Below are 11,636 nucleotides of genomic sequence, written 5' to 3'. Positions count from 1 at the left end.
GGTTTTTTCTCCATTTAAAAAATATTTAGTATAATTTAAAAAATGACTAAACAATACCTTTTCTTCAAAATGCAAAAACAACACTTTCTCCCCTGTAGCGGGTAAATATAAAGTTAAAAATATGCCGCTTTTGCTGGGATATAGTACATTTTCTGGGCATTCGAAAACATGCACAACTGAAAATTGACAATTTTGATATATGACGTTTTTGAAAGGAGTGAGCGATATGTTCTTTCTTCACTCATAAGTTCTAAATACCCAAACCATTTTAACACACCCTTCTTATTTGATGGTAAAATGCTTATCTTAATCTTCCATTCATTTGTAACTCCACCATCCCAACATCTACCTACATTATTCTCCTAAGAGATAATATTTTTTGCATTGTTACCTATACATTACGGTTGACACTAGGACCCCATTATGCACTGTTAGTTTAGTCCCTTTAATTTGCTACAATTTTGTCCGCCTCCGTAGTGTAATGGTCAGCGAGCTCGCCTACCGTACCGGAGGTCCCGGATTCGATTCCCAGGTGGGGTCAAACACATATGTGATTTTTTCACTTTAATATTTTTTCAATATTACCCTGGACTGGTACCTGAAGCGGAGGGCTGATCACCTTTCCTTTGTGTGTTAACGATCAAGATAACACTGCATTTATATGATGCAGAGCCCTATGCACCATTGAGGTGCGGGATAATGGTTTGGAGAATTTGCTACAACAGGGCTGTGGAATCGGAATAAAAAAACCAGGACTCTGACTCCGATTCCTATGTTTACCAACAACCTGACTCCGAATCACAAAAGCTCAATTTTATCTGGTTGTTTCCTACCGTTGCGTACAGCCATTTTTTGTTATTACAAAGGAAACTTATCTCTGATCACTGCTATTACAAAAATTGATAAAGAAATTAAGAGAATTTTGTTTGTGTAATGCAATGATATCAACACGCAGCCATGACCAGGTGGCTGACAAAAAATGCTTGCAAATTGAGTGCAAACAAATGGTCTTTTTCTTTCAACATGAGAAAGTAGGAGACAAACACATTTTTGTAGACTTTATTCATTAAATTCTTTATTCATTCGTCCGCCTCTGTAGTGTAATGGTCAGCACGCTCGGCTACCGTTCCGGAGGTCCCGGGTTCGATTCCCAGGGGGGTCAAATAAATATAAGTGATTTTTTCACTGTAATATTTATTCAATATTACCCTGGACTGGTACCTGAAGCGGAGGGCTGATCACCTTTCCTTCGTGTGTAAACGATCAAGATAACACTGTGTTCATATGAAGCAGTGCCCTATGCACCATTGGGGTGCGGATAAGGGTTTTATTATTTATTATTATTCATTAAATGGATCTCGGTAATTCACCATATCGGCGCGACTTATTCCTGCAAGGTAAATATTTGTACACAACAGACGTTCATAATCTACTTCTTCTTTCTGTGCCACTTCTAACAAAGATCGGCGATCATCATGGCTATCTTCACTTTTGATGCTGCAGCTCGGTACAGAGATTCGGTGCTTCTGCCAAACCATTGTCGTAGGTTTTGTGCACAACAGACAACAACATTTGTGCACAACAGACGTTCATAATAATAATTTTAAAAATCAGTTGTAGTTAGTTCAAAAAGTAGTTGGAGTCGCTCATTTTTTTACGACTCCCACTTCGACTCCGGCCCAAACACCGCGACTCCGATTCCAACTCCACAGCCCTGGCGTCAACAGATTAAACTTTTTACTCTGTTCCCAGCATCTTCTTTTCAATTTATTTATTTCAATTAATAAATACATTACAAACTATAAAAAATTTTAATCGTATACATTAAAAATAAAATATATGCAAGAACTATTGGGTGTAGAAGAATCCCGCTTCGGAAAACTCCTTCAGACACATGGAACAGAACTATATCCAATGAGATATTGTTCAACATAGCGGTAGCTCTTCCTACAGGCATAACCATCGGCAGGTTGGTCCTGTGTATAGGAATGTGAAACAATCTATGTCGACGCTGTCTTAGGTAACTATCGGAACATACAGACCGATGCTCCGGATAATTTCAGGATTATCCATCATACCACGCAACAATGGATAAAAATGCGTAATCAAATACACATTCCTTCTAGTCTCTAGACTGCTGTAGCCGAGCATACCCTGGAGGAACTGGGTCGGGTAGAGCCGAGGATAATAGCCGTACTCTCTCATGTAGAGATACCTCAGAAACTTTTTATTTAGCCTTCTGTCTTCCACTGCTGGATATGGGCCTCTTCCATATCCTTCCATTTTTTTGTCTTGTTGCTTGCAGCCAATTTCTACCCCTCACAGCGGCCGTCGTCCTCAGATCATCTTTTATTCGGTCTTCCAATGCCTCTTTTATTCTCCCAAGATCTCAATCTAAATATTCCCAACACTCTCCTTTCCACCCCTAGGGAACACACTTCCCAGATATAAAAATCATCAAACCCTTATCCATACCCAATGGTGCATAGGGACTGCATCATACACAGTGTTATCCTGATCTTTAACATATGAAGGAAAGGTGATCAGCCCTCCGCTTCAGGTATCAGTACAGGGTAATTTTGAATAAACATTACAGTGAAAAAACCACTTATATTTAATTGTTGGGGAATATATCCAAAATTAAACAAGGTTTATTGAACTGAATTCTACATTTATTTATGTATATGTTAATACGTGACTCCTTTCGTCTTATTAAGACATTATCAAACACCAACAAGAAACATCATTATCTTACCTTAGAACCCTAACTGTCCATCTCCTCCTCCCCTGACCCCTTCTCTCTTCCTTAAACTTACTACCTGATTCTACCTTTTTATCATTAGAATCCTAGAATACTTTTTTGTTATTTTTTTTTCATTTTCATCTTTTTGTTTTTTAGTTTTTTGATAAAATCTATTACATCAGACAATAATATGTATTAACTTTTAAAAACGTCTGAGACATTACTATCTGTCATTAGAATCCTAACTGCCCATCAAACCTCCTCCCTCTACCTCATTCCCTAAACTCCCTTCTTCCTTTGCCCTCCTTATTATCGTCTTTTGTTAATTGGTAATTGGTATATTAATATGTAATTTATGTTTTTTTTTAAATGTCAATTTGTAATTTATGTTTTTTAAGTGTTCAAGTACTATCTACCCTCTGATTGCAAACGGCTATATATGGTATCAAACATTTTGATCAATATCACTAGTCCGTCTTTGGTCGGTTGGAAGATATTGCTTTTTAGCAATAAGCTGCCAATGTACTTTTTATTTTCTGTACATGAAGTTTAAAATAAATAAAAATAAAATAAAACAAGAGTGTTACTACATATTCATAAATAAATGTAGAATTCAATCCAATAAACCTTGTTTAATTTTGGATATATTACCCAACTATTCAATATGGAATTCTACCAACTGTCTGCAGTTACAATAAACCCTTATATTTATTTGACCCCCCCCCCCTTGGGAAAAGAATCCGGGACCTGTAGAACGGTAGCCGAGCGTGCTGACCATTACACTACGGAGGCAGACTAGAAATCATCTACCTTTTCCAAAATATCCTCATTTACCAATATTTTACATCCAGATCTACATACATATATCTCTTTCAAAAACTATATACTGCGGTTCGTCAAGGTTCTCCAACAAATCACTTTCCTTGCACACATTATACACCTACGGCAGGTGCCGTGGTGTGGTTGGGTAGACGCTCGACTGCGAAACTGGCTACGCGGGTTCGATTCCTGCCAATCGCAAAATAAATTCAAGAAAGATTTATTTTCAATTGGTCTGGTTACTAAGTAAAACTTAAATAAAAAATAAATAAAATTAGAATACATGTTTTTAATGTAAATATATATAATGATTAAAGAAAACACTTCGTTTTTTACCACTTGAGTTTTATTATGGACTACATGTTTCAGAAGTTAAACTTCCATCATTCAGGTCTGTATAATAACTTAATTGTTTTCTTTAATCATTGTAACATGTCTTACCACAAAGTTAATGCCGAAACAATAAATAAAATAAATATATATAGTTATTTTTTTTTAAAAGTACATAACTTAAGTGAACCAAAAGACAATTAAGTTAATTGCACTGTACACCGATACGATATATATATATATATATATATATATATATATATATATATATATATATATATATATATATATATATATATATATATATATATACATATATATATATATATATATACATATATATATATATATGTATATATGTATATATTGTCTGCCTCCGTAGTGAAATGGTCAGCACGCTCGGCTACCATTCTGGAGGTCCCGGGTTCGATTCCCAAGGGGGGTAAAATAAATATAAGTGATTTTTTCACTGTAATATTTATTCAATATTACCATGGACTGGTACCTGAAGCGGAGGACTGATCACCTTTCCTCCATGTGTAAACGATCAAGATAACACTGCGTTTATATGACACAGTGCCCTATGCATCATTGGGCTGCGGATAAGGGTTTTATTATATTTTTTTATTATTATAACTCATATAGATCGAATAGTTTATTTTATATTTTTCTTAATATCAGTAAATTACTGTAATTGTTTTTTTCTCCTATATCAATCCCCTCTTATATTCTTCATTTTTCATATATTGTTACTATAATGTATTTTGTTTGTTAAAGCCATAAAGAAATAATAATAAAAATGGGCATACTGGAAAACCACAGTATGAAGTTCACGCGAATACAAGTTTCGCAGGGATAAGCTTATAGCGTCACAAATTCCCCGCGTACGCTAGCATTGTGACAGCTCCCAAAATATCGTTCCCGACACTTTGGTATTTAAAAATAATAATAATAAAAATGCAAGCATTCGCATTGCGAAAAAACAACACATAGTTGCACTCTTATCCAAACAACGAATGGAAAACTTCCAAAGAATGTCAGATGATTCATCTGTCACCCGAACAAGATGGCGGACGCCCTCAATATGATGGTAGAATGTAAATAAAACAAGAACCAAGTTAAAAAACGATTTAATTTATTTTAAATACAGCAGGATGAGACATTTAACTGCGAGAGATTATCGTATATTAAAATTAAATTATATTTGTTCAGTAATCCGACGAGACGGAGCGCTCTGCTCGGGCGGTGGCGAGTAACGTCAAAGAATGTTTATGTATTTTGGTTTTTTTAATTTGAAAATCTCTCTGTACGCGTCGATGGATTCCAAATACATGGTTAGCGGAATGGATTCCCCGAGGACGGTAGTGTGATGGCGACATGCAGCTAGAACCCGTGGACTTTCAGCTGGTCCGACTTGGCCAGGCCGGACTTCGTCAGCCATTGGCAAATGTTCTCCCGCTGGTCCCCCTGGAGCTGCAAGACCTCTCCATACTCCGGGTGCTCCACGACGGTCCCGTTGCAAGCGAATTCCTTCTTGCACGCCCTGACTATCTTCTTCAGATCATAGTCCGCCGACAGGCCCTGCACCGTGGTGAGGGTCTTCCGCCCATTCCGCTGCTGGATCCTGATATGAACTAGTCCATCCTGAACGTCGTCGTCCGAGCCCTTGAACGCGTCGGCAAACGGGTCAAACTTGTTTAAATTCTGGATGGACATGCGATAAAAAAAATGGCAACTTCAAACAAAAATACTGCGATACGCAGGGCACTCGCGAATTTGGTGATTCGAACGGATGCGGTTTACGTTTGCTACACAGCGAACGGGCAAAATGGCGGCGGACACCACTAGACACCAGTTATGTCAAAACGCGTCACGCAGGAAACGGAAGTTCTATGGTTTGCGATGTTTTAGTGTGGCCATTGTAAAAAAATACTTAATAAAACGCTGAGTAGGTACCTTAATAATATCTCGCTTGGTTTTCGTAATCTAGTACAGGGGGTTTTATAAAAAAGGTTAAAATGTCGTCAAAACGTGACAAGTACTTTTTTAAATACAATAATGAGTAAAAAAATGGTAAAAACCTCAAAAAATCCGAAAACTTTAATGAAAATCGATAGTATTTTTTTTTATTTCATTTCACAAAAAAATGGTAATGGAAACTAAATGCAGGTATCAAACCCCGATTAATAATTATTATATGTGTTTGTGTGTGAGTGTATGCGTGTTTTATTAGATTGAGTTAAGTTATTATAATAGCCTACGAATTAAAAAGGGTAATTTTCTATCTTGTACTTGTTAAAAGAATTATGTTTAAAAAATAACCTAATTAAATGACCACTTCTTCAATAAAAGTCCTTGCTTAATGCCTTTTTTGGATTCGATCCCTGAAAAATGATCGCGCCAACAGTGCACAAATTTGGTTGCGTATTGGGTATTACTAGCTCCCCGGTACATTTCGCTCACTCCTTTCAAGAACGTCATAAATCAAAATACTTGATTTTTCAGGAGAACGTTTTTAAAGTTTATAAATATAAAACAATTTATTAAAAATAAATATCAAGCCACTCATTGAACTTTTTACTGTGCAACAGATCTTTTTAGGTAAAACCTGAAGGTTTTTTCTCCATTTGAAAAATATTAAGTATATTTAAAAAAATTATTAAACAATACCTTTTCTTCAAAATGTAAAAATAACACTTTCTGTCCTGTAGCGGGTAAATATTAAGTAAAAAATATGCCGCTTTTGCTGGGATATAGTACATTTTTTGGGCATTTAGAAAACACGCTCAACTGAAAATTGTCGATTTTTGATTTATGACGTTCTTGAAAGGAGTGAGCGATTTGACAATTGCCCACCAAAAACATAAACTGGAAACATAAACCGATAAGAGAGAAGAGTTTAGCTGATTAGTTAAACCTCTAGTAAATACTATTAGAAAGAGAGAGAAGTGAACCGAACATAAATGTGTTCGGTTCGCATCTCTCTCCCTTCTACGAACTCTTAACACACCAAACTTCACCCTAACTACAGAACGCACGAGTATTTTTCCCCAGAATGTTCACTCATGAATTACAAGAAATAAAATAAAAATAAAAATCCCTTATCCGCACCCAATGGTGCATAGGGCACTGCGTCATATAAACGCAGTGTTATCTTGATCGTTTACACATGAAGGAAAGGTGATCAACCTTCCGCTTCAGGTACCAGTCCAGGATAATATTGAATAAATATTACAGTGAAAAAATCACTTATATTTATTTTACCCCCCTTGGGAATCGAACCCGAGACCTCCAGAACGGTAGCCGAGCGTGCTGACCATTACACGGAGGTGGACAAGAAATAATGTAGAAATTATGTACAAGAAAATATCAGTTATGCCAAATACTTGAAAGCGGTTAGGTTAGGAGTCGTAATAATCTGTGGGTATGTATGAGGAGATGCATGAACGTGGAAGAGGCGAAGAATGTTTGCAAGGACAGAGTGGTGTGGCGCTCTATTCTCTCTGCCTACCCCTGCGGGGAAGCGGCGTGATGATTAGTTAGTTAGTTTTGATAACCTAGAGAGTGAGAAAAAATAACCCATTCACGAGTAGGTATTGGCTATAAAACGTATATAGTTGAACCCTAATTAGGGGAATGATAAACTGTGTTGCATAAGCCGTAGTTAGATTTCAGAATCACTTGGACGTTAGGTATTTTTTTTAAACTACCCAACTCACAAACAGGTTAAAACGTCTGACTTATACTAATTGACCTTTAAAACCTTTAAAATATAGAAAACACCGTCACGAATATAAATGATTGTAACAATAAACCATATTTTTTGATAAAACTTGATTATTTTTAGTAAGTTAATACTCAACGAACTAAAATTCCAAAAAAATAGTATAGAATAAAATTACTATAAAACTATTATTATTACAATTTTAAGCCATATCTAGCAACTGGCTAGTGCAATATTTTAGCCGCTTGTGCACTATACAGCATTTTATCGTCCGGCAGTCCGGTTTTGAAAATGAAAGCGACTACGACAGTTTAGCGTGATGAAATTTACGCGCAACGTGTTGACGCATCGATCAAGAGCTCCGATCCGAAGAAAGATGGACAAAAGCACAAGCCAATCATCGTTTTAAAATGCTAACTGACGTGCCGGACGGTAAAATTCCGTGTAGTGTACAAACGCCCTTTGGCTACCGTTCTCGAGGTTCCGGGTTAACTAAAAGGTCCTAGTAAAAAGGATCTAGTCCTGGTTATTAATTTTCTCCAACCCTAAAGTAAAGAATTAGCAAAAGAAGGATGGTAGTAGACTGGGTGCAGTCGGAATGCCATCTCTCAGTGCGGCAAGACCATGTATGGTAGATGTTCCAATGATGATATAAGGAAAGGGTGCAAGGCTGAGATGAGCACTATCCAGCAAACTAAGGAAGGCGGCTTGGGATGGTTTGGGAAGGATGAGAGTAGACTGGATGCAGTCGGGATGCCATCTCTCAGTGCGGCAAGACCATGTATGGTAGATGTTCCAATGGTGATATACGGAAAGGGTGCAAGGCTGAGATGAGCACTATCCAGCAAACTAAGGAAGGCGGCTTGGGATGGTTTGGGAAGGATGAGAGTAGACTGGATGCAGTCGGGATGCCATCTCTCAGTGCGGCAAGACCATGTATGGTAGATGTTCCAATGGTGATATAAGGAAAGGGTGCAAGGCTGAGATGAGCACTATCCAGCAAACTGAAGAAGGCGGGTTGGGATGGTTTGGGAAGGATGAGAGTAGACTGGATGCAGTCGGGATGCCATCTCTCAGTTTTGCAAGACCATGTATGGTAGATGTTCCAATGGTGATATAAGGAAAGGGTACAAGGCTGAGATGAGCACTATCCAGCTAACTAAAGAAGGCGGGTTGGGATGGTTTAGTCGTGTGGAACCAATGAGTGAAGAAAAAAATATATGAGGCGAACGTGGTTGGTAATAGAAACAGAGGAAGAGGAAACTTGGCATGATCAAGTGTAGAATACTAGAATGTGGTCAGGTCAAGAGTCGGAATAATCGGCGGGTATGTGTGAGGAGATATACGATGTGGAAGTGACAAAGATGTTTTAGAGAGATAGATTAATGTGGAGTTATACTCTCTCTGCCTACCCCTGCAGTGAAGCGAAGTAGTGGTTAGATATTTGAGGTATACACACTTTATATCGCGGGGAAACATCGTGATGGTTTGTTAGTTTAAAAAAATGTATTTAAGAAAAAAGTCGTTTTAGTACGAGTGCTGCAGTCTATATAAGACTGAAATTTTCAACTCAGTTTGGTGTGGTGTTATACTCTCTCTGCCTACCTCCGTGGAGAAAAGGCGTGATGGTTGGCAAGTTTTTTTTTTAAAGTTTTATTTATGAAGGGAAAATGGCGTTTTAGTTTGTAGCGAAGTCACCAGACGGCCGCAGTCTATATAAGGCTGAAATTTCACGTTTCTTCGCATTAAATTTCACGGAGCTCCATCGTGAGTTACAAGTTAGAAGATCACTGCAGTTCGTTTCTATTCACCCCCGAGACGTCGAGATGACCGGACGCGGCAAGGGAGGAAAAGGTTTGGGGAAAGGAGGCGCCAAGCGCCACAGGAAGGTGCTGCGAGACAACATCCAGGGCATCACCAAGCCGGCCATCCGGCGCCTGGCGCGGCGGGGCGGAGTCAAGCGTCTCTCCGGTCTCATCTACGAGGAGTGCCGCGGGGTTCTGAAGGTCTTCCTGGAGAACGTGATCAGGGACGCGGTCACTTACACGGAGCACGCCAAGAGGAAGACCGTCACGGCCATGGACATCGTGTACGCGCTCAAGCGACAAGGCAGAACGCTCTACGGATTCGGCGGATAGTAAAAATTGTTACATAAAGAGGCGGTGGGCGAGAAGAAGATGTTAGGACTAGTCATCTACAGAGAGTTCAGAGGCATGTGTACGCGCTACACAATTTGGCAGGTAGGATTCTTATTACAATGTTACAAAAAGAGGCGGCCGATGTCGAGAAGACATCACAGTTTATCTACAAAAAGTTCAGAGACGTCTGTACGCGGTAAAATACAATCTGGCTAGTAGGATTGTTACAATTATGTTACAAATAGAGGCGGTCGGTGTGAAGAAGATCTACAAAGAGTGCAGAAGTGCGTGTACGCGTTGAAAAAACATTTTTTCGGTTAGATTTCTACAATAATGCTACAAAAAGAAGCGGTCGGTTTCAAGAGGAGATAAGGCGAATCTGCAAAAAATTGAGAAGTGCGTGTACGCGTTGAAAACACAATTTGGTCGGTTGGATTGTTACAATAATGCTACAAAAAGAGGCGGTCGGTTTCAAGAAGAGATTACGGCGAATCTTCTGAGAATTCAAAGCCATGTGCACGCGTTGAAAATACAATATTGCAACAACAACGTTACAAAAAGAGGCGGTCGGTGCCAAGAAGATATTAGGGCTCATCTAAAAAGAATTCAGTGACGTGTGTGCGTACGCGGTAGAATACGATTTGGCTAGTTGGATTGTTACAATTATGTCACGAAAGAAGCGGTCGGTTTCAAGAAGCACGTGTACTAGCTGAAAACACAATTTGAGGAGTAGGATTCTTACAATAGTGTTACGAAAAGAGGCAGTCAGTGTAAACAAGATATTAGTTTATCTGCAAAGAGTGAAGAAGAGCGCGTACGAGCTGAAAACACAGTTTGGCAGGTGGGATTTTTACAATAATGTTACAAGAAGAGGCGGCAAACTTGAAGAAGATATTAGGGCTAATATTTGAAGAGCGTAGAGCTATATGTATGCGTTGAACAAAACAATATGGTAACAATTATGTTACAAAAAGAGGCGGCACGTGTGAAAGAGATATCAGGGCTCATTTACGAAGAATTGAAAGGCGTGTATACGCGCTAAATCCGATGTGACGGATCGGATAGTTAGTAGAAGGTTACAATACGACGCAGAGACGCGTATACGCGCTAGAACGAGGAAGAACGCTGCACGAATTTCTTCAGATAGACGCAAAATGTAACAATAATGGAACGCCAAATGTAACAAAACGTAGCAAAATGGCGGTCGTCGATTACGCGCAGGATGATGATGATGATGATAACGGTTGTATTTTTGGTGGAGGTGTATAAGCGCAAAGACATTTTTCGAGGAGTTTCGTGTATTTTTAAGTTTTCGACAAGAGTCCTTTTCAGGACTCGCAAATGTCTCATACCAATCGATTACAAGCAGCTCGCTCGAGTATTTTCACCAGTACTGCTACCTTCCCGCTCCTGCGGGGGTAGGCAGAGAGGATGGAACGCCACACTCGTCTGTCCTGAGGCTCGGGACTACACTCCTAGGTTCCTCTACTCCAGTGGTCACCCAACCCGACAAAGATCTAACTGACTAACTAATCAACACTTCGCTTCACAGCAGGGATAGGCAGAGAGAATAGATTCTTCGCCTATTCTAACTCATCCATGTCCTCATACATACTTGCCGATTATTTTGACTCCTAACCTGACCACTTCCAAGTAGTTGACACATACCTGATCGTGCCAAGTTTTCCTCTGTCTTCCTCTGCTCCCTTTTCCAACTATATTCGCCTCATAAATTTGCTTACCGTTCTTTCCCCATTCGTTCGTTCCACACGTCCAAACCGTCTCAACACACCTTTCTTAATTTTATCGATAATGCTCATCTCAGCTTTATATTTTATAAATATTTTTTTTTTAAATTCTTTTGCATTTCACAACATTTGGT

General features: G+C 38.9%; 2 protein-coding genes across 2 annotated transcripts; one reads left to right on the top strand and one right to left on the bottom strand.

Moving 5' to 3' along the window:
- Window positions 1-5,006: 5,006 nt before the first annotated feature.
- eIF1 (eukaryotic translation initiation factor eIF1) lies at window positions 5,007-5,754 on the bottom strand. Its single transcript, XM_088269810.1, has one exon. It carries the CDS (start codon window positions 5,606-5,608, stop codon window positions 5,276-5,278), a length of 333 nt encoding a protein of 110 aa, XP_088125936.1. The 5' UTR covers window positions 5,609-5,754; the 3' UTR covers window positions 5,007-5,275.
- A 2,468-nt stretch (window positions 5,755-8,222) lies between these two features.
- On the top strand, window positions 8,223-9,754 carry LOC148303540 (histone H4-like). The gene has a single exon (XM_088269777.1). The coding sequence runs from the start codon at window positions 9,443-9,445 to the stop codon at window positions 9,752-9,754; it is 312 nt and encodes a 103-aa protein (XP_088125903.1). The 5' UTR covers window positions 8,223-9,442.
- Window positions 9,755-11,636: the final 1,882 nt, after the last annotated feature.

Source organism: Brachycentrus maculatus, unplaced genomic scaffold (assembly GCF_059751285.1).
Source record: "Brachycentrus maculatus isolate JH-2025_06_01 unplaced genomic scaffold, ASM5975128v1 h1tg000363l, whole genome shotgun sequence".
NCBI classification, from domain to species: Eukaryota; Metazoa; Arthropoda; class Insecta; order Trichoptera; family Brachycentridae; genus Brachycentrus; species Brachycentrus maculatus.
The sequence above is the reverse complement of the archived record's forward strand: the minus strand, read 5'-3'. Positions and strand labels throughout refer to the sequence as shown.

Excerpts from the sequence above, each read along its gene's own strand:
- LOC148303540 (XM_088269777.1), top strand. The coding sequence starts at position 9,443 with ATGACCGGACGCGGCAAGGGAGGAAAAGGTTTGGGGAAAGGAGGCGCC.
- eIF1 (XM_088269810.1), bottom strand. The coding sequence starts at position 5,608 with ATGTCCATCCAGAATTTAAACAAGTTTGACCCGTTTGCCGACGCGTTC.